The sequence below is a fragment of the Ranitomeya variabilis genome, chromosome 3 (genome assembly GCF_051348905.1).
Source record: "Ranitomeya variabilis isolate aRanVar5 chromosome 3, aRanVar5.hap1, whole genome shotgun sequence".
NCBI classification, from domain to species: Eukaryota; Metazoa; Chordata; class Amphibia; order Anura; family Dendrobatidae; genus Ranitomeya; species Ranitomeya variabilis.
In genome coordinates this window covers 431,985,064-432,011,742 of record NC_135234.1, presented here as the reverse complement: position 1 = coordinate 432,011,742, position 26,679 = coordinate 431,985,064, and the positions used below count along the sequence as shown (strand labels likewise).

Genomic DNA, 26,679 nt, shown 5'->3' with positions numbered 1-26,679 from the left:
GATAACACATGAGTTGCTCTCTGTATGTCATGCACTTTTCATGGAACTATTGCCATTATGGAAGCTGAATTTGGCCTGTTATTATTAAATTGTTAATGTAGCAAACAGATACTGTGCGTATAAAATGGAGAACTGGCCGCATAGTGATGTAAAATGTGGATCAAATATTTTTGAGGGCATGAAATAGGCGTGATTTAGTATATTCTCTTCCGAACTCAGTCTAATGAGTGGAAGCGTTTTTTTTCCGTGAAAGAAAAACATATGTTACACTGATGGTAAAAGTAGACAGACGGGCCAAATATGGGTGAGAATCGGATCTGATGAATGATGTATAGCTCCCAATCGTCCCGAGTCCATCGGTCCTGTCCGGAGAGAGCAGTCCTGTCTTCTACTCAGTTTTAGTGATGTCTTCGCTCCTGCCGTCATTGCTCCGTAGATCCCCCTCTTCAGGAGGCGAGGCCGGCATCTCTATGCTCTGCACACACACTGAACGAAACAATTCTCTTTTCTTGAGATCTGATGTCACCGGGATTCCAACCCACAGCCTGCATCATTGTAGGCAGTAACAAAAGCCCCAGCTAACACTGTCCGGTATGGGAGAATTCTGTATACTTGGACATGCGTTGTAGGGTCTACATCTGTATATCACTGCTTCCTACCTGAAACAAGGGAGGGAAATGCTTAAAAAGCCGCAAAAATGCACTAACCAGAGAAGATTGTTACTGCGTCATTTGTTGTGGACAGCTACAAAATAGTGGTGTTAAAAAATGTATGCAACATGTAAACACAGCCGTAGAGACAGAAAATACAATAAATGTTAAATAGTGAAGCTTACATAAGAATGAAAAAGTTTTGGCTGCTACAACTATAAATGAACAAAAAATACAACTAGAGATGGATGAGAGAACAATTCATGGGCCTCGGTCCAGGGCAGCCAGATGGGAGGCCGCGAATCTCTTACCTTCCGGCCTGGCATTAGATTTGTCAGGGCTGCTGTGATGTCATTTTGTGCCGTGACCTCGGGTACCACTGACCTGGACGCTGTTCCGGAGTCCTGCATATCGATCTCCTCATCTCTAGTCCCATCTGTTCTGAATACGGCGGACAGTCCCGGATTTGGGTCTGCACTCTGCAGTCTCGGCCATCTGCTGAATGTCCCTCACGGCCCCTCTCTTGCCTGGGAAGAAAGGAATGGTAAATAGGGGAGGACACGGCTGTGGTCACCATTTGCTGCGGCGCACTCTGTATAGTTTCTCTAGAGCTTGGGAGGTGTAGAATCATTATTCTATGGGATAATGGCCGCTATTCTAGTCTGCAGCCCCTAGACTGCTTGCTGACGGGCTCCACCTTATCCCTGTAAAGTGATTACATCTGATGCAACGCTGGAAACGAGGCTGAAGTTGGTTTCTTATTCGTCAGTTTCTTATTCAGCATTTTTTTCTTTTCTGTTTTTTTATAAGTTTAACAACAAAAAATAAGCATCACAATAATAACATACAATGCAGTGAGGTGCCCTGATGGGAATACGCTTTAAACAGCTACAAGAATTATAAAACTGGCACAAAAATGGGCATCAAAGTGGGCACCGAAGGGCGTTAATCAAAGGGTTAAATGCCTTTGGGCCACTGATATCACACTGCAGACATATAGAACAGGGCAACCCACATCAAAACCAGGTATCTACAGCCTGGCCCAAATGCGTTCTGGGCATCAGAACTGGCATCAAAGTGGGCAGTCAATTTTGGCCATTTGACCTCACACTAAGAATACACAGATAGTGATGCTCCACATCAAACCCAGATACCTACAGCCTGGCACAAATGGGTTCTGGGCATCAGAATTGGTATCAAAGTGGGCACACAGCCAATTTTCACATAATTGAATAAGTAATTGATGTTTTTAAGGAGTTCAATGACATCTGTGTATTCTTAGTGTGAGATCAGTGGCCCAAAGTCATTTAACCCCTTAAAAACAGTTACTTATTCATATCTGTGAAAATGGGCTGTTTGCCCACTCTGATGCCAGTTCTGATGCCCAGAACCCATTTGGGCCAGGCTACAGGGATCTGGGTTTGATGCAGGTCATCACTATCTGTGTATTCTTAGTGTGAGATCAGTGGCCCAAAGTCATTCAACCCCTTAAAAACATCAGTTACTTATTCAAATGGCCAAAATTGACTGCCCACTTTGATGCCAGTTCTGATGCCCAGAACCCATTTGGGCCAGGCTGGAGAGACCTGGTTTTGATGTGGGGCTCCCTGTTCTATATGTCTTCTGTGTGAGATCAGTGGCCCAAAGTCATTTAACCCTTTAATACCCTTCGTTGCCCACTTTCATGCCCATTTTTGTGCCAGGTGTATAATTTTTGTAGCTGTTTTTAAGTGTATTCACATCACGGCTCCTCACTGCATTGCATGTTATTATTGTGATGCTTATTTTTTGTTGTTAAAGCTATAAAATACAGAAAAGAAAAAATTGCAGAATAAGAAATTGACGAAAAAGAAACCAACTTCAGCCTCGTATGCTGGAAGCCATTACAGCAAATCCACCACCTGTGTGGCAGGGTGAGCACCTGTAGAGAACGCCACCATTGTGGTCGCCCAGCAGAGCTCCTCAGAGCCCATGAGCCATGCTTGCTGCTCACTACGGTTTACACTCTGCTTTTCAAACCCCATCTAACTACCAGCAGAGGATTTATGGCAGTCTCCCACCACCACTCAGAGCATCACTGTATTCAGTGCGATGAGCTGAAGCAGATCACATGACTGGTGGACTCCGACAAAATGGCGCTCACTGCAGACATTACAGCTGTGAGGTTTCAGCTTTTAGTTGCAGGGAGAGAGTGTTGCTCGGAGGATATATGTGCAGAGATGGTGACCGGGAGAGCCCGCAGCCCTGCCCTGGGCCTGCTCGTACTGTGTGCAGTGGGGCGGTGGGTGGCACAGGCACGGGGTGAGTGATGCGAGACACAGGGGGAACACTGCGCCTGCGCGCTGTAGTCGCCGGGCTCTCAGCCTCCCTGTAGTGTAGCATTATTACAGTGTATGTGTGAGTGCAGGGGAACACACAGGTGCGGTAGCCTGTACCCTGTGGGGCATACTGACCACAGCGCCTTACACGGGACGCGGCTCTGCACCTCTGCTCACAATCACTTTTACAGGCTATGGAGGGTGAACTGCATAAGAAACAATGGAGTCTGTTCACACTGCACGTATGGCAGGAAAGTACCGCTGCGTCCTCCCAGAGCCATCTGTATACCACGTGATGCACCTTTGCTTTTATTTAACATGCGAGCCCATGGTTGGCATATGCCAGTGTATACCTACATAGTAGGGTGACTGACTGGGTTATGTCAGCACACACCTCCATTGTGGTTGGGTGCTATGGCAACAATGATAGTTCTCAGTTAGACAATTTGTATAACTCTCCCCAAATATACATTTTAATCTTTTGCGCTATCCGACTCCGTACACACTACTGCATTTACTATTGATATCCTTTCAGTGTGTGTATATATATATATACACACACACACACACACACACACACACACACACACACACACACACACACACACACACACACACACACACACACACACACACGTTAAGTATTTGATCCCTTCCTGATTTTTGTGAGTTTGCCCACTGACAGAGACATGGACAGTCTATAATTTTAGGGGTAGGTTAATTTTAACATTGAGAGAATATCAAAAATAAAATCCAGAAAATCATTGTATAAATTTATTTATATAACCTACCCTTAAAATTATAGACTGTTCTTGTCTTTGTCAGTGAACAGGTGCTTTTCACAAAGTTCGAATATCATCAAAAAGTTATTTCAGTTCTTCAATACAAAAAGTGAAACATATTACAGTGGGTACGGAAAGTATTCAGACCCCTTTAAATTTTTCACTCTTTCTTTCATTGCAGCCATTTGATAAATTAAAAAAAAGTTGTTTTGTTTTCACATTAATGTACACTCTGCACGCCATCTAGACTGAAAAAAAAGATGTAGAAATTTTTTTTAAAAAAAAAAAAAAAGAAAAACTGAAATATCACATGGTAATAAGTATTCAGACCCTTTGCTCAGACACCCATATTTAAGTCACATTCTGTCCATTTCCTTGTGATCCTCCTTGAGATGGTTCTACTCCTTCATTGGCGTCCAGCTGTCATTAATTAAACTGATAGGACTTGATTTAGAAAGGCACACACCTGTCTATCTAAGATCTCACAGTGCATGTCAGACCAAATGAGAATCGTGAGGTCAAAGGAACTGGTCAAGGAGCTCAGATACAGAATTGTGACAAGGCACAGATCTGGCCAAGATTACAAAAGAATTTCTGCAGTACTCAAGGTTCCTAAGAGCACAGTGGCCTCATAATCCTTAAATGGAAGAAGTTTGGGACCACCAGAAGTCTTCCTAGACCTGGTCGTCCAGCAAAACTGAGCATTCGCAGGAGAAGAGCCTTGGTGAGAGAGGTAAAGAAGAACCCCAAGATCACTGGTTGAGCTCCAGAGATGCAGTAGGGAGATGGGAAAAAGTTCCACAAAGTCAACTATCACTGCAGCCCTCTACCAGTTGGGCCTTTATGGCAGAGTGGCCCAATGAAAGCCTCTCCTCAGTGCAAGACATATGAAAGCCCCTATAGAGTTTGCTAAAAAACGCATGAAGGACTCCCAGACTATGAGAAATCAGATTCTCTGGTCTAATGAGAAAAGATAGACCTTTTTGGTGATAATTCTAAGCGGTATGTGTGGAGAAAACCAGGCACTGCTCATCACCTGCCCAATACAATCCCAACAGTGAAACATGGTGGTGGCATCATCATGCTATGGGGGTGTTTTTCAGCTGCAGGAACAGGACGACTGGTTGCCATTGAAGGAAACATGAATGCGACTAAGGCTACTTTCACACTAGCGTCGGGAACAACCCGTCGCTGCGCGTCGGGCCGACGTTCCCGACGCTAGTGTGTTCTCCGCCGCACAACGGGGGCAGCGGATGCATATTTCCCACGCATCCGCTGCCCCATTGTGATGTGCGGGGAAGTGCGGGGAGGTGGGGGCGGAGTTCCGACTGCGCATGCGCGGTCGGAAAAAGCGGACCGTCGGGAGCAAAAAACGTTACATGTAACGTTTTTTTCTCCCGACGGACCGCTACCATACGCCCAAACGCCGCCAAACGCATTCACCGTTTGGAAATGCGTCGCAAATGCGTCGCTAATGTTACTCTATGACGAAACAACGTATCCAGCAAAAACTTTTGCTGGATGCGGCGTTTCGCAAAAACGACGCATTTGCGACGTATTGCAGTTAACGCTAGTGTGAAAGTAGCCTAAGTTCAGAGATATCCTGGATGAAAACCTCTTTCAGAGTGCTCTGGACCTCAGACTTGGCCGAAGGTTCACCTTCCAACAAGACAATTACTCTAAGCACACAGCAAAAACAAAGCAGTGGCTTCAGAACAACTATGTGATCATTCTTGACTGGCCCAGCCAGAGCCATGACCTGAACCCAATTGAGCATCTCTTGAGAGACCTGAAAATGGCTGTCCACCAATGTTCACCATCCAACCTGATGGAACTGGAGAGGATCTGCAAGGAAGAATGGCAGCGGATCCTCAAATCCAAGTGTGAAAAACTTGTTGCATCATTCCCAAGAAGACTCATGGCTGTACTAGCTCAAAAGGGTGCTTCTCCTCAATACTGAGCAAAGGCTCTGAATACTTATGACCATGTGATATTTCAGTTTTTCTTTTTTAATAAATTTGCAAAAATGACATTTTTGTTTTTTCAGTCTAGATGGGGTGGAGTGTGTACATTAATGAGAAAAAAATGAACTTTTTTTAATTTACCAAATGGCTGCAATGAAACAAAGAGTGAAAAATTTTAAAGGGGTATGAATACTTTCTGTACCCACTGTATATAGAGTCATTACAAACCGAGTGATCTATTTCACGTGTTTATATCTGTTAATGTTGATGATTATGGCTTACAGCCAATGAAAACTCAGAAGTCATTATCTCAGTAAATTAGAATTCTTTATAACACCAGCTTGAAAAACCATTTTAAAATCCGAAATGTTGGCCTACTGAAATATATGTTCAGTACATGCACTCAATACTTGGTCGGGGTTCCTTTTGCATCAATTACTGCATTAATGCAACATGGCATGGAGGCGGTCACCATGTGGCAAGTGCTGCGGAATATGTTGGTGCTATATAAATAAAGATTATTATTATTATTATCATGTGGCACTCTTGAGGTGTTATGGAAGCCCAGGTTGCTTTAATAGCAGCCTTCAGCTCATCTGCACTGTTGGGTCTGGTGTCTCTCATCTTCCTCTTGACAATACTCCATAGATTCTCTATGGGGATAAGGTCAGGTGAGTTTCCTGGCCAATCAAGCACAGTGATACTGTTGTTTTTAAACCAGGTATTGGTACTTTTGGCAGTGTGGACAGGTGCCAGGTCCTGCAGGAGAATGAAATTTCCATCTCCAAAAATCTTGGCAGAGGGAAGCATGAAGTGCTTTAAAACCTCCTGGTAGACGGCTGCCTACTTTGGTCTTGATAAAACACAGTGGACCTACACCAGCAGATGACATGGCTCCCCAAACCATCATTGATTGTGTAAGCGTCACACTAGACACTAGCAGCTCGGATTGTGAGCCTCTCCACTCTTCCTCCAGACTCTGGGACCTTCTTTCAGATGAAAGTAAATTTTGCATTTCATTTGGAAACCAACACCTTGGGCCACTGAACAACAGTCCAGTTCTATTTCTCCTTGACCCAGGTAAGACGCTTCTGGCATTGTCTGTTGGTCATGAGTGGCTTGAAACAAGGAATGCGACACTTGTAGCCCATGTCCTGGATACATGTGTGTGTGGTGGCTCTAGAAGCAATGACTCCAGCATCAGCCCACTCCTTGTGAATCTCCTCCAAATTTTTGAATGGCCTTTTCTTAACAATCCTTTCAAGGCTGCGGTTATCCCGGTTGCTTGTGCACCTTTTTCCACCACACTTTTTCCTTCCACTCAAAATTCCATTAATATGCTTGGATATAGCACTCTGTGAACAGCCAACTTCTTTAGAAATGACCTTGTGTGGCTTATCCTCCTTGTGGAGTGTGTCAATGACTGCCTTCTGGACATTGAAATAAACACTTGAAATAGATCACTCTTTGTAATGACTATATAATATATGAGTTTCACTTTTTGTATTGAAGAACTGTAATAAATTAACTTTTTGATGATCTAATTTTGTGAGAAGCGTCTGTATGTTTCATATTAATGTGACATAGGAGTTGAATCTTTCATTTCTTTTCCTGACTACCTAAGGCTACGTTCACATTTGCGTTGTGCGCCGCAGCGTCGGCGCCGCAACGCACAACGCAAACAAAAACGCAGCAAAACGCATGCACAACGCTGCGTTTTGCGCCGCATGCGTCCTTTTTTTCATTGATTTTGGACGCAGCAAAAATGCAACTTGCTGCGTCCTCTGCGCGCGGGCGCCGCAGGGACGCATGCGGCGCAAAACGCAAGTGCGACGCATGTCCATGCGCCCCCATGTTAAATATAGGGGCGCATGACGCATGCGGCGACGCTGCGGCGCCGACCGCAAATGTGAACGTAGCCTAATTGAGCACTATTGATATATTCTGAACATTTGGAGATATCACTATTTGACATCTGTTTTTACTTTAATGTCATGCTATATAAATTGACCATGAGCACTTGCCCTATTTATGCTAACTTAGCTGTGTCCCCCAGCATACAGTTTGTAATGTGCCATTGATCATATATACGGTATTAATTGTGACATTATTTACTTTGACTCTTCAACCTGTCATTGATATCCTATGGGCTTCCAAGACATTCTTAGTACACCACGTCCCTGTATCATATGTCATGCCGCCATACTAATTGACAACCAGCCCTTATCCTACATATCTATAGTCAACTAAATCCTTTTCTAGGAAAAAGGTGTTTTGTGAATTTGATACATTTCATACTGTGACCCTATAATTTTTTGGTGTTCAATCTAAAGATAGGGTCCAACAGGGTCAGTCCACGCTGAGTGGGGCTGCCACATAGTTTACGCTAGGGTGCCAATCTCTGCGGACAGGTAGGGATTAGTGTTGATGGAAAAGCTTTGGATAAGCAATTATCCGAATAGGTATAGCACTTACCGAATAGCTGCCTCGGGAACCCGGATACCTGGGGCGCTCCTGATAATCAGTTGTTTGGCGCCGACACACAGGCTCTCCATGCATGTGTTGTGACTGTCACACAGCCGCGACACATACAGCTGCGGCTTGATGAATCGGGGGCCTCTGTGTGCGCATGTCCAAAAACTGATAGTAAAAACTGACACTCAATGATGTTTAAACACGGATGAACACACTTTAGCCGGTGATTGACTGCAGTGGTCTCATGTTGACATCAAAATGTCATTGCTATAAAAGAGGATACATACACTTTTTTTTTTTTTTTTTTTTTCATTTTTACACAGTTTTTTGGGGGAAAAAGCCGTTACCTATATCACACATCACCGCTGCAGCCAATCACTATGCTCAGCAGCTCTGCCAATGTAGTAAGATTGCTGGTGCTATGGATGTTTTTAGCCTGCATGCAATGGGCGATCAGGCTAGTTCTGTTGCAAGCACGTGATAGTCACCAATCAGTCTGAAATGCGAGGGGAATGTTGCTCTGTTTATCATTGCCAAATATATTCCTATTCTAACTACAGGTCAGGAACTAAAGGATCTAATGGTGCAAGTCAATGGCGGAAAGTTCACTATGGGAACAAACGCTCCTGATGGGAAAGACGGAGAACGTCCAACCAAACAAGTGACTGTAAAGCAATTCGCAATTGACAAGTACCCTGTCACCAACCAGAATTTCAGGTAACTTTAAACACTAGTGGACTCCGGTAATGTGCATCAGTCCAATTTCGATACTGCTGTAGGGGTAAGCAGATTTGTGTGGTTGAGGAGTAACAAACCCAATGAAAGGTGACCTTTTCTCGTTTTCTATTTTTTTTTTTTTAAAGTTGAAGGACAACTCTCATATTTATTTTAATATTTCAATTTTAGGGAATTTGTAAGAGCGACAAAGTACAAATCAGAGGCTGAGACGTTTGGCTGGAGTTTTGTGTTTGAGGATTTTGTAACAGATGAGCTGAAAAAAAAAGTTTCCCGGAAGTTGGAGGTAGGTTCCAGTGTACTTCCTTGGAGGATCACCGGGCACATAGTGGCATCCTGGTGCAGAGATCACCAAAAGATTGTTTTTATGCAGGAACATATCCATTAGTGAAATCATCAGTCATCATTACATATGCATACATTTCCGCAGATTGGCCAGCAGACCCCCGTGCAGATTACCCATTCTATGGCACTAATTTGCAGCTTTTCAATATAGAATCTGCCACACCACAAAGTGGTTTTAACTATGCACAGTGCGTTTAATAGTTCACATAGATATTTTCCTCAGCGTCTGGTTGGAGTATAAAATATCCCAATCACATGCACTTAATTTTTTTTCTCTGGATTGAAGTGCTAAGGCTATGTGCACACGTTATGGATTTTGATGTGTTTCCGCAGCTTTTTTGGATGCACGGAATTGCATCAAATAAGCAATGTAGTGCACAGCCAATGTTAGTCAATGGGAAATTGAGAATTGCTGTGCACATGCTGCGGAAAAAACGTGCGGATTGCAGCGTTTTATTTTCTGCACCATGTCAATTCCTTTTGGGGATATGCAGCGTTTCTGCACCTATTGACTACCATTGAGATAGGCAAATCCGCAGCAAAACCGCAGGTGTAATAAAGATTTGCGGTTTTGCTGCGGAGTTGCCTGTGAGAAATGCTGCAGATCGGGAGGAGGAAGAGAGTGTGGGCGGAGACTATATGTGTGAGTGGAGACCCTGTGTGTGCGGAGAAGATGTGCATGTCTGTGTGCGGGGGTTTGTATGTGTCTGCGGGGCTGTGTGTGTGTGTGCGGGTCTGTGTGTAGGCATGCATCGTCTGATGGGACTACTAGTCCCAGCCGGCTATGCCTGCCACAGTGACAGCTAGCCGATGATGGGACAGCAGTAGTCCCATCATCCGGCTACTGTTAAAAAAAAAAAAAAACATATATACACATACAGTACATACTCACCAATCACCTAGTCCCTGACACCCTCGATCACCTGTAACAAAAGTAATAAACCAACACTATACTCCCTGTTCCGATGTAATCCATTTAATAACGAGTGTACCACGACGATCTCCCATTGAGAGCTGTCACATCGGCAGATGTGACCGCTCTCCAGGGGCACCGGTGATACAATGACAGGAGATAATCCTCAACACTGTATCCATCCGCCGCCGTGAGTTCAGCAGAGTTCATACTGTCACTTGCGGCACCGCTGCGTGGGAAAATTCTCACGCAGCAGTGCCGTAAAGTGAGAGCCTAAACTCTATTGAACCCTCAGTGATAACGCTGCATGAGCCATTGTCTCCTGTCAGTGTGTCACTGGAGGCCCTGTAGAGCAGTCACATCTCCTGATGTGACTGTTCTATAGGGGAGATTGTCGTGGGACACTCGTTATTAAATGGACTACATCGGACCAGTGAGTATTTCTGTTGGTTTATTATTTTTTGCAGGAGATCGAGGGCATCGCACAGATTGGTAGAACAATAAAGATGGGAAACTGTGTGGTGTTTTATTTCATTAAAATACTTTATTCTGGCTGTGTGTTCATTTAACCCTTTCAGAACTATAGGATTAGTAATGGATAGGTGTCTTATTGACGCCTCTCCATTACTAAGCCGGTTGATGTCACCTTACAATACAAAGGTGACATCAACCCCACAAATATTACCTCATATGCCACTGCTACAGGGCAGTGGGAAGAGAGAGGCTAAGTGCCGGAATTGGCGCATCTTAGAGATGCGCCATTTCTGGGGCGGCTGTGAGCTGGTGTTTGTAGCCGGGTGGGGGGCAATATGCATGGCCCCTTCCTAGGCTATGAATATTAACCCGCAGCTGTCTGCATAGCCTTTTCTGGCTATTAATTATAGAAAGTCCCAATGTCCTTTTTTGGGGGGGTCCCTCTATTTTAATTGCCAGTAAAGGCTAAATATACAGCTGCGGGCTGATGTTCATAGCTTGGGAAGATCCCCTTAGCTATAAACATTGGCCCCCAGTCGCTGGCTTTTTCTCTCTGGTGCAGAAAATTGCACGGGAGCCCACACCATTTTTTTTATTTTTTAAATTAAACAGATATTGCGTTTAAGGCCGGGGTCACACTTGTGAGAAACTCGCATGAGTCTCTCACCTCAATACCCGGCACTGCCGCCGGCACTCGGGACCGGAGTGTGCGGCTCCATGTATTTCTATGTAGCCGAACACTCCGGTTCGAATGCCGGCGGCAGTGCCGGATATTGAGGTGAGAGACTCGTGCGAGTTTCTCGCAAGTGTGACCCCGACCTAACGCAGATTTTGTGTGTGTGTGTGTGTGTCTTTATTTAAGGCTCTATGTACCATTTTATTATGTTTGTTACTAAACATTGGGCTTTGTATTATCTATCTATCTATCTATAGATTTATCTATCTATAGATATATCTAGAAAAAAGAAAGCACAGCAGTACTATGTATAAGATTAAGCCATGTGAAATCAGAAAAACATTGAAAACATAATCTAGATTTTACTACTCAAATTTTTTTTTAAACTTACGGAAATGAATGAAAAATAAAGGTTCTTAGCGCATAAATTGGCCAATTCATTTATGCCCATCAACCACGGCAAGGTGACCTCCCTCTGATGGGTCCTACTCTACTGTACATGCCTTCTCTTGGAAGATCAACCTATAATTTTGGACACTCATGTCTGCTCCTGGGTTTAGCCTACAATTTATGGGCAAGTACAGCTGATAACGGCCACCTGCAGGTCAATGGGAGGAGTGAATAATCAGGCTGATGCAGCCAACATCCAATAGTTAAATATACAAAAAGACTGACAAGCACCTCCTAAGTGTGAACATGTTGAAGCTGCCAGCCTGCATTATATAGAGAAAAGTAAGCACAGCAGCACTATGTATAAGACTAGGCCATGTGAAAACACAGAAAAACGTTAAAAACATAATGTAGATTCTACTACTCAAAAAAAAAATTTCAAGTTTTTTTTTAAACTTACGGAAATGAATGAAAATGAAGGATCTTACCGCATAAATTGGCCAATTCATGTATGCCCATCAAGATATATCTATCCATCTATAGATATATCTATCTATACATCTATCTAGCTATTATCTATCTGTAGATCTATCATCTATCTATAGATCTATCTATCTGTCTATAGATCTAGCTATCTATCTATAGATCTATCTATCTATAGATTTATCATCTATCTACCTATAGATCTATCATCTATCCATCTTTCTGTGTGTAAACATTATTCTTCAATGGAGTATGTAAATGAAGATGTTGGACAAGAAATGACATCACAATTCTTTTTTGTTAAATAATAGATCTAGATTTAGCTTACAAAAACGCATACAAAGCCGCATGAAAATCCGCATTAAAAAAAACGTATCAAATCCGCGCATATTTTTACCTGAGTTTTCTGCCAAGAGATGCAGATTCTTTGCGGAAAATTTCACAGGCAAATCTGCAACATGTGCACATACCCTTATTCTTCAGCAAATGCCCAATTGTGTGCACCAGGGGTCTAGATGATACAAGTGATCTGATCACTAGCATTTATCAATGGAAAGGGTTCAAATTTGCCCAATGAAGACATACCTGTACTCTCAGTAATGTCACCATGGCAGGTTACATTTGGCCACCGTAGTCCATTATTACATTACCAGCTGGAAACAAACATACCACATTGTTTTTGGCATCTTCTGGCCATAGTCATTTTTTCCCACAATGGGACTTCTTTTTAGAGAACCTTTTGGCCCACTTTTTACATATGGAAGTGGCGGGATGGCTGTAAAGGCGCTTGTCCCTTAATAAATATGATAACTCTTTTTTTAGGGATACAATGTGCCAGGCTGGAGAAATGTTGCCTAGAATATATATGCAGATCAGGTTGGAGGTGCATTGGGGGCGTGTCAGTATACTTTTAAGAAGGTGTCCAATTGCATTGACACACCCCCTGTGCACTTCCGGCCTGATTTGCATGTGGATGCTGTGCCAGACTTCTCATGACTGTCAGGTCTTACCTCTACTTAAGAAGGTATTATTTTTTTAAGGGGACCAGCAACTATACAGGCATACCAATACTTTGCTATGTAAAAACTGACCAACTGCTTCCCATAAATAAGAATATCCTCTTGTTTTGTTTTTTTTAATGTCATCTATGAGGAGCTAACAGTAATATTGTTGCGATGTCTGTATTTCAGTCCGCACCGTGGTGGCTTCCTGTAGAAAGAGCCTTTTGGCGTCAGGTAAGGACGTGCAATATATTGGCTATTGTATCTGAATGTATAATGTCCAGAATGCGGCAGAACATTGTGTAGAGCCATCCTGACACCCAATTATAATCTTATTTCCCCTTTATGTCTACACAATTCCTGAAGAGACAGTCACACAAATCATGTTATGTATAAATTGTCACTTTTTAGGTCTCCTTATTTTTAAGCCTCGTGCTATTGGCAGTCATGTATATGAGATGTATTCTTCCTCCCTCTTTAGCCCACTGGGCCGGGGTCCGGAATCAAGGAGAAGCTGGATTTCCCTGTGTTGCAGGTCAGCTGGAACGATGCACAGGCCTATTGTAAGTGGCTGGGGAAGAGGCTACCGACAGAGGAAGAATGGGAATTTGCTGCAAGAGGAGGGCTTAAAGGTAAGGTGGCATTGGCTTAGGCTTGCTCAATTAATTTGGCTTTAATTGATTTTAAATCATGTGCACGGCAAAGGCTTGTTTTCCTAAAATTAAACTGCAGGGATATAACGTCACGTACCGTCACATCATGAAAATGGAAAGTGTAATGTCATTCTGTGCTCACAGGGAACACCTATCCGTGGGGGAACAAGTTTGAGAAAAATAGGAGCAATCTTTGGCAGGTAATGTTTTACTTTCCCAGTCTTCTTATCAAATTCCATCTTATCAGTTTCATTGGTTAAAAGTATCTAAGACATACATGAAGTTGGGCCAGTCTTGTTTATATACCATTGTAAAGAGTATTTTATTGTCTGGGATCGATATTCTAAACTTGCCCCTATATATTAATCAGTGTTTTGTCTATGTAAAAAAAAACAACAAAAAACTTTAATAAAATACACACACCACATGCAAATGAATAGTCATTGATACTCTACAGGCTCGGGTACACCTGGTGCATGTACAGTGAAGCGAGGTGTACTGGCCCCTGCTTCATCTGCCCATGTGCTGAATAACACTAAAGACTTCAAAGAAGATGGAAGCATTTAGAGTCATGCTTTAGGAGAGTGGCTCTACCTCCATGACTCTTTTCTAGACATTTCACTGCGGATAGTGCGGAGCTCCAAAAAGTTTTTAATGCATCAAATAATAATAATAGATATAGGGACATGCTTGTGCTGCTTAGTCCATTTAATCCATTTCCATTAAATACATTTTTTTTTAACAGAGGCTTAATTTTGGCACCTGAAAGAGAATATTATCTGGAACATCATTCCCAGCAAATGGTTTTCTTGTTCTCTGTGTCCTTAATCTGTTATGTGCTTCTTTCCATGCAATAATACAATTAGTACTTTCTTTTTTTACCTGCATGAAAACGATATTCTATTTTTAAATCAAAGCTTGGTCATAACAAAAATATTGATTTGATTTACGTTTCTCTTGTTTATTCACTTTCAATTTTGTTACTTGATAATAATAAACTATTAAACCTTCTATTTTTTAAAGCATTCTTACTTTGCAGCATTTTTTGCACACCTGCCTGAAACCTTTGTGCAGCACTGTTGTATATGTGTGTGTCTATCTATAATATATATAATCGTACAGCGTTGTGCGTATGTAGGCATTCAGTGTCTTATCATATTATTTTTTTTAACATTATAAGTGGATAGGTAAACGAGACCTGGTTGAATGACCACAACAGTCACCAGACCTTACTCAGATGGGCTTTTTCTTTTGTTGAGTTTTTAAAAATTAGCTATTTTCAAGAAAACCATGCACAGTTGATATCATGATTACAAGTCAACTATTATTTAAAAACCCGCCTACTTCTGCATCCCCGTGTGTGGCTATAGATATGTAATATTTGTGTTTTAACCAAGCTTCTATGTATTTTCAAGCCCAGGTGGGAGATTTGTCTGCCCATGAACCCTACCATTTATCTTAATGTATAGGGTTACACAATGACAGGTCTACGTTGTCTTTGGTTGACTGATATTTCAGCCAGCACATGTGAGAAAAAACTGTATGATTGTGTATTTCGATGACTGGTCTTCCCTTCTCCATATGAAATGCTGCACTTTTGCATCCAGTGTAATTGAACAGGAACGTAGGGTGAACATGCCCCTGGGAAAAGATGCCTTTGATTTGACTCTGTGTCTTAGTGTTCACGCAAATGTGCCGCAGAGAAAGTCCATGTCTAATAATTTGTTGAGTGCATGTTTCCAGTCCGTCCTTCAGGACAGCAAACCAAGATAAGGTTGTCTTCCTTGATCTTTACCTCCCTCCAGCACCCTCCAGGGTTTTTACTGCCCCTGCAGAGGGTAGTTGTATGAGATGTGATCCCAGAGTGAAGATAAAAGAAGCTTGTCCTCTTTTTACAAATAAATTGGTGTTCGTACTTAGGTGTGATTGGGGGTTTCTGGCCTTTCTTTCCCCCTGTCAGGAGGTCCTGGGCCGACACTTCTCAGAGTAGACAGGGTAGAGGTCCATCAGCCACCAGCCAGCCAGTGAATCACCTGGCATAATGCAGTATTCCTGGTTGCGATGCTGCTTCCCTCCGATAGAGGGCTCTTGGTGTTGCCAGCTTCCTCTGTTCCTGGAGTGCAAACAGAAGCAGAAGTTATGAGGAGAAATGAAAGGGTTGAAGCTACAGGACTGTTTGGGGGCAGCACAGGTTAGGCAGCTTTTACACATCAGTTTTTTTGCCATCAGTCAGAATCCGGCGAATTTAAAAAAAAACGGATCCGGCGAATGTTGCTGCCGGATGCTTTTTTTTAATCATAGACTTGTATTAGCGACAGATTGTGACGAATGGCCTCACGTTTCATCAGTCGTTTGCCGGATCCATCGAAAATTGTTTTTCCGGCGACTGTAGAAAACGGACATAGTAACATTTTTGTGTCCGTCGAAAAAATGGACAGCGACAGATTTTTTTTTAACTGAGCATGCTCCGATTTTTTTTTTTTTTAGGATCCAATTAGCTGGATCAGCTAGTCGGATCTGGTAAAAAACAGATCCGTCGCATTAGTTTTTCACAATCTGCGACGGATCCGTTTTTTTCAACATTCGACGGATTGTGACTGATGGCAAAAAACTGATATGTGAAAGCAAACTTAGAGCACTGTATTGCCTCTGTCGAGCTTGGCCTCTGGACTGCTACGAACCTCATGCCTTTATGCCTCTGCGCTAATGCTAGGCCTGCAGCCGCCAGGCTGAAGCTAGGTGGCTTCCCAAGCTATGTCTCTTGAGTTGAATTAACTTTTCTGTCTCATGGGTGGCTGCATAGGTCTTATGATTGGGCTTCAGTGTCTTCAAATTATGCTGGGCCTAATGATTTGACCCCGGTGTGTGGTAGGGTAGCACTCATGTCTTTACCATAGTGTCTCTAAGGGTACCGTCTCACAGTGGCACTTTGGTCGCTACGACGGTACGATCCGTGACGTTCCAGCGATATCCATACGATATCGTTGTGTCTGACACGCAGCAGCGATCAGGGGCCCTGCTGAGAATCGTACGTCGTAGCAGATCGTTTGGAACTTTATTTCGTCGCTGGATCTCCCGCTGTCATCGCTGGATCGGTGTGTGTGACACCGATCCAGCGTTGTGTTCGCTTGTAACCAGGGTAAACATCGGGTTACTAAGCGCAGGGCCGCGCTTAGTAACCCGATGTTTACCCTGGTTACCATTGTAAATGTAAAAAAAAACAAACAGTACATGCTCACATTCCGGTGTCACGTCCCTCGGCATCTGCTTCCCGCACTGACTGAGCGGCGGCCGTAAAGTGAAAGCAGAGCACAGCAGTGACGTCACCGCTGTGCTGTGCCTTACGGCCGGCACTCACAGTCAGTGCGGGAAGCCGACGCCGGGGGACGTGACACCGGAATGTGAGTATGTACGGTTTGGTTTTTTTTACATTTACGATGGTAACCAAGGTAAACATCGGGTTACTAAGCGCGGCCCTGCGCTTAGTAACCCGATGTTTACCCTGGTTACCCGGGGACTTCGGCATCGTTGGTCGCTGGAGAGCTGACTGTGTGACAGCTCTCCAGCGACCACACAACCACTTACCAACGATCACGGCCAGGTCGTATCGCTGGTCGTGATCGTTGGTAAATCGTTTAGTGTAACGGTACCCTAAGACTAGAATAATGTCTCTTTTCCTTCCCCCCTGCCCAGAAGCTGTAGTATGATCAGACCATGTACCTGTACGGTCAGACACAGCCATTACACAGTTCACAGCAGGGGCACATTTATAAGATTATCTCAGCACAGGAACATTTTATTTAAACACATCCAATTGGGGAACTTACTATTATTAAGATCTATTGATTAATATGTTGATTAAAATTAACTTTGTGGGAAAACCCCTGTAAGCTTTTACAAGGTTTAACTAGTGGTAAGGTTTATCCTGTTTACTCTTGTGCCATGGGGCTCTGGCCTCATGTTCCGCCCAGTCTTGAAGGGGATTTGTTCCTTTGCCCTTGGATCTAGGTTCATATCCTTGATGTTTTTTGGCTTAGCCTGATATATAGCTATACTCTGATTTGCTTAGCACTTCTCCTCATTACTGTACAAGGAAAGGAGTCAACTCGGCTACTGTCTGTGCTCCAGACAAGGGTATTAGGTTTACCTCTTTATTACTAGCACCCGGCAACAATAGGATATTTTTCCTATTGGTTCCTTTTGATCACTGTGATAGATCCTATCACTGTGATCAAAATAAAAAAAATATAGTAAATCAAACTCCCCTTTGTCACCCGCTTAGTTAGATAAAAATGATAAAATAATGTATTATTATTCCATCCTTTGCAGTTGGGGCTGTGTTAGGGTTAGGGGTGTGTTATGGTTGGGGTTAGGGTTGGGGTTGGAGTTAGAATTGTTTTGTTTTTTTCAACTTAAAAAAAATTACAATTGTTTGCTACTCGAGTTTGCATTGGGTGCTCAGGTGTACACGGAGTATCGCAGATCCCCACATTTTTTGGGGGTGCATGCGGGGCAGGGACTCGAGCATGTCACTCGAGCACCCGTGATATTTGGTGCATACCTGAGCACCCGATCCAAACTTGAGTAGCAAGCACTTGCGCTCAACACTAATGACGATATATTCAATATAACATTATACAATTCTGTGTCATACCTGTGGGTTAAAAATGCTCACTATTCCCCTGGATAAAATCCTTGAGGTGTGTGGTTTCCAAAATAGGTTCACTTGTGGGGGTTTCCACTTTAGGTTCATCGGGGACTCTCCAAACACGACATAGCGGCCGCTAATTGTTCTAGCAAATTTTGTATTCAAAAAGTCAAATGGCGCTCCATCCCTTTTGAGCCCCGCCGTGTGCCTAAAGAGTGTCTTTCCCCCACATATGGGGTATCCGCATGCTCAGGAGAAATTGTACAACAACTTTGGGGTCGGTTTATTTATTTTTATTTTTTTCCTGTTACCCTCGTGAAAATAAAAAAAATTGGTCTAATGTAAAAAAAATTTGTGAAAAAGTTAAATGCTCATTTTTTCACATTCCAAAAATTCCTGTGAAGCACCTGAAGGGTTAATAAACTTCTTGAATATGGTTTTGAGCACCTTGAGGGGTGCAGTTTTTAGAATGGTGTCACTTTTGTGTATTTTCTGTTATATAGACCCCTCAAAGTGACTTCAAATGTGATGTGGTCCCTAAAACATGGTTCTGTAAATTTTGTTGTAAAATGAGAAATCGCTGGTCTACTTTTAACCCTTATGACTTCCTAACAAGAAAATTTTTTTTTTTGAAAAATTGTGCTGATGTAAAGTAGACATGTGGAAAATGTTATTTAGTAACTATTTTGTGTGACCTATCTCTGTGATTTAAAGGCATAAGAGTCCAAAGTTTGAAAGTTGTCAAATTTCCGTTTTTTTCACAAATAAACGCTAGTTATGTCAGAGAAATTTGACCACTATCATAAAGTACAATGTGTCACAAAAAACACTATCAAAATCAATGGGATCCGCTGAAGCGTTCCAGAGTTATTACCACATAAAGTGACAGTGGTCAGGATTGTAAAATTTGGCTCGGTCACTAAGGGGTGAAGCCAATGTTTGTGGGTGAATGTAGGCCATTGACACACACACAAGTACACCCCATACACACAGACAGACTGTATAATTTCTGATTGCACATATACACTTCTCTGGTAAGTAGCTATTTCCTGACATGATGCTTTATTGCCTACAGGGTAAGTTCCCCACTCTGGACACGGCTGAGGACGGGTATCACGGGGTGTCACCAGTAGATGCATTCCCTGCACAGAATGCTTACGGTAAGTCTGCCCAGCAATGCCTAGAAACAAACGTTGGGAAGTACAAGTAAAATCATTACAATTATCCAAACACTGGGGTTTACAGAGTTTAGATAAACTGAAACCAGTTTTGATAGTCTAGGCCCCTGCAGAGCACGGTTGGTCTAGGTCCCGAGTCCCCAACCTATAACATACACCATGGGGTGGGAACGCGTAGCTTATGCATGAGCGTGCACACAGTGGTACACTGCTGAATTGAAAGTCTATTGGCCTGTGCACCACAATGCACATTTATGTATCAGGACCACCCTGATCAACAAAGTTCCAGAGGGGGTACAATATATAAAAAATGTTTTAAACTTTTGTTTACACGTTAAAGGAGAAAACTATATGACCCTTACCTTAGTGTTAGTGTTACCTGCTAGTAATTTGGCATTAAAGAAAATCTGTCAGTAAGATCACCTCTATACTCCCAAACTCTAACTGCATATATGGGCATGTAGGTCTTTGAAAGCTAAATCCATGTGCATCCCGAAAAATCAGCGTTTCACATCATATGAAAATTTGGTGTTAAGTGCTATGGGCATAACAGAGCACTTCTCGAGCCTCTGTTTCCCGAGATTGTTTCCGCATTGTTTGATAGATGCCTGGCCTCACAGCTTAAAAGGCTAATGCTGTGTGGGGAATCAACCTACGAGGTAGTGCTCGCTGAGATCACTTAAAACCTCAAATGATTAGAAATGCAGCAACAGATAAAAAATATAAAGGTGTCGATGTATGTAGCTTTCAAAGACCTACATGCCAATAAATGAGATGGGGGGTGGTGGAAAGGTTAATCTTACTGAAGGATTCTTTTTTTGTTAATGTGACATCACTGGTGCCAATATTGATACTGCCAACAGTGCTACATGAAGTGGGGCCTGAGCATTGCATGGCTCTTTGTGGAATAGTATTTCTCTGCAGGGTTCTCCATCCAGTGCGTCTGTAGAGTTCTGTGTATGATCTACCAGCTGTTCACAACCGCAGATTGTGCAATACACCGATAATAACAGGGATGTGACAGAATTATCCAACTTTCCTCACAAGCAATAACAGAAGTCAGGAATTTGACACCAGTCGTTATCACTTGCCTTCTACAGATGAGAACTTGTGCCGGCAACATGTATGACAAAATGAAGAATGTAATATACTGTGTACATACTTCACAAGACAGTGTTTTTTCTTTCTTTAACCCCTGTCCGTCATGGAGCGGGCTCAGGTGCTGACTGTGCTTTATAACCAGTATCTGCCTCTAACAGCAGCAACCAGAGCTAGCTGCGATCACTGCTGTTAACCCCTTCAATCCTTCTGTCAATTTTATGGATGCCCATAAAACCCCACCATCACATCCACCACCCTTTTAACTTGAACACTAGGTGACAATAGCGTGTCCTGTTGCTGCCATAGTGGTATTTCTTGGCATCCCAGTCTGGGCTTCATAGGAGACCATTAATAGGGTTACATTTTGCAATATTGCATAATATAGAAGAGGCAATCAGAGACTGCAGGCTCAAGTCCCCTATGAGGACTAGAAAAAATGGATAAGAAAGCAAAAACAAATACAAGAAGCACTCCTCCCATCAGTTTTTATCCTCTTAATATATTGCAGTCATCATATTATATTGGACTGAAATTCTACATCACTGCAGTGTCCCTGGTAGGGCGGAAGCTGGGTGAGGAGTTGAATAGAGGGTGGAGCTGTGCTGCCAGGGACTTTGCAGTGATGTAGAATTGTAGTTCTAATGATGGCTCGTGCAGGGAAAATAGACTTCTTTCTACATAGAGCTAAGACGGATTCAGCTAGTCAGTTTTTAATCACGTGATGTCATAGACCTAATGGAAAAGAGAAGAATTAGCTAAGTAGAAAGGCAAAATGAGCAATTGTAAGTACACAGTGCTATATAGTATGATGATTGCAATACATTAAGAGAATAAAAACTTTGATAGGTGTGCTTCTCTAAGAAAATAATAAACTAAAAAATTGAATCACCCATAGTTTTATCAATTTAAAAAGTAAAGAATTTAAAAAGTGTGCATATTTGGTGTTGCCATGTGTGTAAAAAGTCTGCTATATAAAAATATAGAGTTGTTTAATAACCTCTGCAGGATATTTCTTGAAGAAAAATGAATCAAATTGCCAAAATATGCCAATATTGGGCACTGCATTGTCCACAAAAATGCAATTCAAAGTAATCAAAACGATACCAATAAATCTACCTTTCTGCGTGCAAAAAACAAACCTTCAAATAATTCAAGTGATGGAAAAGTAAAAATTATAGGTCTTGGAAAATGGCAACACAAAGAATTTTTTTTCACAAAGTTCATATTTTTTGAATCCATTGTAATAGTAGTTAAAAAAAAATACATGTTTGGTACCGTGGTAATCTATGTGACCTGGAGAATCATGATATTTCTTTATTTTTACCCTACAATTAGTGCTGTAAAAATGAAACCCAAAAATCAGGCAGAAGTGCTTTGGGGGGGGGGTTTACAGCATTTTTCCCTCACTATATTGCTCAGTACATAATAAATTGATTTGTTTCAATCCAAACTGCAACTTGTTCCTGAGTATTGGTAAGGCTATGGCGATGGAAAAATAAAAAGTTATTGATCTTTGAAGAAAGGGAGGAAAAGGCAAACATTGGCTGTGTCCTTAGAGGGAATCTTTCACCAAGCTTTTGATACCCCATCGGAGAGCAGCATCATGTAGAGACACATCACTGAAATCAGGAATTCTATCACTTACTGCTCTTCTTCCAGTAGTTTTTATAAAATCATGGTTATATCTGCTGCAGATCTACCAGTTCTCTGAGTGCTGAGCTCTGTATAACCCCGCCCATAACGCTGTCTGTGTACACTGTGCATAGGCAGAAAGCTGCCAATCTGTGGAGAGGGGGGGTTTATACAGAGCTCTTGAATATAAAAGACTACCTGGCAACAGGTATATTAGTCCTCTGGTGATAATCTCCTGCTGATAAAATGGAGATTGTATCAAAACTACAGCAAGCAGCCCAGCAAGTGACCCATCTCAGGAATTAGGTGTCCGTCTCTGCATTATACTGCTCCCAGATTAGATGGCAAGAACCTGGTGACAAATTATTTTTAAGAGGTTAAGAAAGTTTTTGGGAGATACTCTCTAATTCAGTGAGTGTGTTAGAATATAAAACTGTGAGAGTGAAGGAAGCCATCTTGCTAGTAGTAGCTAGAGAGTAATGTAGATTATATATATCCATGCGAGGAAGTTTAGCTAAGCTAGTTCCGGTTAGTCATCAGTACAGAGCAGGGTCTGAGATGCCCATGATGCAGCTTTAGGGCGTTTCTGGCTCTAATATAGGAGGCCGGTAGGGTATGGAGCCTTATTGGCTATGCTTCATCACTTATTTGCACACATTTTCCCATGGAGCATTGTCAATTGACTCCATACACAACCGGTGTCTTGCTGAGAGCCAGTACTCACTCACAGCTTGGTCTGGCTGAGATATTCTTTCTGTGGCATTTTCTGTTGGTCCCATAATGCGCGTTATTCCCTATGTAAAATTGTAATATCAGCTAAAGTCTAAGCCATTTTCAACTTGGCATAATAAAAAGAATGATTTGCTTCTGTATATCAGGGCTCTTTGACCTGCTGGGAAACACTTGGGAATGGACATCTACAGAATATATCCCACCTGGGCAGAGCAATACACAGAGCGGGCAGAAGATGTATGTTCTGCGAGGGGCTTCTTGGATTGATACATTGGATGGTACAGCCAATCACAAAGCTCGAGTGACTACCAGGTATGAATCTATTACTTTCACTTATTTAGAACAAGTTTGACAGAGCAGTCACCAAGTCAGTAGTGTACATGTATCCAGTGTGATACCTATGGCATATTAGTATATAGTGCCAACAGTGACTGAAGGGCCCCCATACACTTTATAGTCCATTGAGGGGTTCCGCTGACAAATCGTTTCCAAGCCACCAGAGAGAGAGTTCTATTCCTTTATTCATCCAAATGTATCATAAAAGCAACGTTTCGGCCAGCAAGCGGCCTTTATCAAGCATGAGCAAAATGGCAGATGTTTATGCTTGATAAAGGCCTCTTGTTGGCCGAAACGTTGTTTTTATGATACATTTTGGATGAATAAAGGAATAGAATTACCTCTCTGGTGGCTTGGAAACGATTTGTCTCTGAATTTGCTGGTAACTCGGTGGGAGGCTGCCCCAAGGAAGCACGGAGCCTGTGGGGCGGTGCACAGGAAACTGCCATTACGGACTCTCCCCGGTCCGAGGATTGTTGGGGGAGATAAGGATCCAGCATGTCCAATTTTAGACTGTCAATCCTTGTGTTCTCTTGACGTAAGCCACCACCAGAGGTGGTCTAACAGCGGCTCTCTCCTGTATCTTCTGCCGCCAGCTATCTAATGAGTATAGAGAGTTTTAGAATATGGGTGAGAACGTTCCTTTCTCTTGCTTACACTGCTATATATGCTAATGTGACATGTAATAAAGTAGATATGTGTCCACTATATACCATTGACCTGGTGAAAGCTTTCCACGCTTTTATCATATAATTTGAGGCTGACGATGGTCAAGTCTCACCCAATTCTCAAATCACACTAGCACCCATATAAAACCCTCCTATTGGAGGCTCACCAACCAGATATTTAACATGTCTAGGATGTAATTTGGAAAATTGGATTTTCTCAATACTGTTAACCATGTACATCAAATATGGGAACATTTTTTCTTTTTCCTTATTTTTTTTTTAATACAGAATGGGCAACACCCCAGACTCCGCATCAGATAACCTAAGCTTTCGCTGTGTCATTTCCGAGCCTACAAAACACGGAAAAGAAGATCTTTGAGCCAGGTGTCTTAAGTGATGACTCTGTGTGAAGAACTGCCATAAGACTCTTCAGGAACAGTCCTGGCTGCTGGTGTACAAGTCACTGTGATGTCTATGTTCTGTAAGGAATTCAATATGAACTTGAGACAGATACTAGATTCTTTACTTCTGTCAATACATGAAGGACCATGAACTCTTTGATCTCTAGATACTTGAGGAAATGTAACCAGTACATTATTCTGCAAACCTCTCAGCATTGTGGGACAGGTGTATATGAAGATGCGGATGTCGGGTTTTAGATTTTCCCATGAAATATATCCTGCATTTGCACAGTGTGTTTATATATTTGATCTTTTTACTTTTGTGACAATGATTGAGCCTCCATCTACATGGACAGACCGGTTTGAATAATGCAGAAGAAGAGGACATACCAAGTGTTATTTATCTCATCTGATCAGTGTTTTTTAATGGTTTTTTTCAGATTTAAACAAAAAACAAGCACAATAAATTCACCTCATCTGTTTACTAAAAATGTTTGACTTGATCTGGAAAAAGGGAAAGTGCTTCCGCTCAGATTGGCCACAACGACGCCCCGTGACTTCATTTAAAAAAACACAAGACACATGTACTAGGTTGGGAACATGAGGTGGGTTCACTTCTCAAACTAGGAGCTAGAAATACATTTAGCAGCTCCATGGCAGCCCTTTGCATTTTTGCACACACCTTATACTAAGCTGTCCCTGCTAATTAAATCCTCTACTCTGCTAAGACACCATGGCAGTGTGGATGAATGCACAAGCGATTCTGAACTTGCCTTTTCGAGTGTCTCAAGTCAATATAATGCTTGTATGGGATCACATGGAGTTACCACAAGACAGAGAATTCCATGTGTCACGTATGGAGGCAAAACGGGATAGACTGGGCGGCCGATCTTCTGCAGCTCGAGAACACGAGATATCGTTACTTTGACAGATCCTTTCATTTTGCCAGACAGTTAAACATCCTTAAAGCCCATTTATACTGCCTGAGATCATGAACGAGCGCTCATAGGAACGCTCCTTTCCCAATAATTGTGTAGTCCTAATAGACGGCTGATCAATGAGCAAAACACTCGTTCATCAGTCAAAATGATGTTTTGTGCTGTACAAAAAATCATCCTTCTCGGCAGCTCATTTACCTGTGTAAACAGGACTCACGCTGCCTAGAAAAATGGCAGCCTATGTTCACTGAGTATTCTTATTACAGGTCATTCAGTGCCCATCTGAATCCCAGTCAACCTGTATAAACAGGATATTATACAGCCGCTGATCAGCAAGCGCCTTGTTGGTCGTTTGACACTGCACATTGCACAATGTAAACTAAGCCTTAGTTATGAAGTTTTCTTTGCACTCTTGAACCTAGGGCCGAATGGGTACTCAAGGTCTACCTCATGCTGGTCACTTAGGAGGCATCTCACAAAGATGACCCCCAAAGCAGACTTTTAAAAGCTAGGAAAGTATACTAAGAGTCAGTTGTAATGGAAAAACTACAAGAAGGTTGGGATTATATCAGAAGAAATTTTTTTTTTTCTCAAAGAAATGTGATTAGTGAAAGATTGGCAGAGGTGTAACAAAAGCTTGGGTAAAGTGGGGGTAAATCTTCTTAAGCTAATGCTTTGGGCCATTAATGATTTTAAGTCCCCCTTCCTATCCTTCACCCAGACAGACTGAGGGCCTACCCAAAATTCATGTAATTGACCTATGGCATGGTATATGAGAGTGCCCTCACACAAACACATATTGGGACCAAATCCTCATGTACAGTTGAAACTAGACGTTTACATACACTGTATTAAAAGACACATATGCATGTTTTTCTCAATATCTGAAATGAAATCAGAATAAACCTTTCCCGTTTAAGTCAATTAGGATTACCATAATTATTAATGTTTGCCAAATGCCAGAATAATGAGAGAGAGAATGTTTTAAGTCATTTTATTACTTACTGCAAAGTCAAAAGTTGACATACATTTCATTAGTATTTGGCACCATTGCCCTTAAAATGAATGACTTGGATCAAACGTTTGGAATATTCTTCCACAAGCTTCTCACAATAGTTGGTGGGAATTTGGGTCCATTCCTCCTGAAAAAACTGGTGTAACTGATCCAGGTTTGTTGGTTGCCTTG

At 42.3% G+C, this 26,679-nt stretch overlaps 1 protein-coding gene across 1 annotated transcript; it reads left to right on the top strand.

Annotated features, from left to right (window-relative positions):
• The first annotated feature begins 2,757 nt into the window (after positions 1-2,757).
• Positions 2,758-25,132, top strand: SUMF2 (sulfatase modifying factor 2). Its single transcript, XM_077296407.1, has 9 exons — positions 2,758-2,951; positions 8,750-8,906; positions 9,096-9,210; positions 13,396-13,440; positions 13,688-13,838; positions 14,004-14,059; positions 19,583-19,667; positions 23,297-23,462; positions 24,443-25,132. The coding sequence occupies exons 1-9, from the start codon at positions 2,783-2,785 to the stop codon at positions 24,531-24,533; spliced, it is 1,035 nt and encodes a 344-aa protein (XP_077152522.1). The 5' UTR covers positions 2,758-2,782; the 3' UTR covers positions 24,534-25,132.
• Positions 25,133-26,679: the final 1,547 nt, after the last annotated feature.

Bases quoted from the DNA above. Each gene is read 5' to 3' on its own strand.
- SUMF2 (XM_077296407.1), top strand. From the start codon at position 2,783: ATGGCGCTCACTGCAGACATTACAGCTGTGAGGTTTCAGCTTTTAGTT. The intron at 13,839-14,003 runs GTAAGGTGGCAT...CTGTGCTCACAG, and splicing joins TGCAAGAGGAGGGCTTAAAG to GGAACACCTATCCGTGGGGG. The intron at 19,668-23,296 runs GTAAGTCTGCCC...TCTGTATATCAG, and splicing joins CCCTGCACAGAATGCTTACG to GGCTCTTTGACCTGCTGGGA.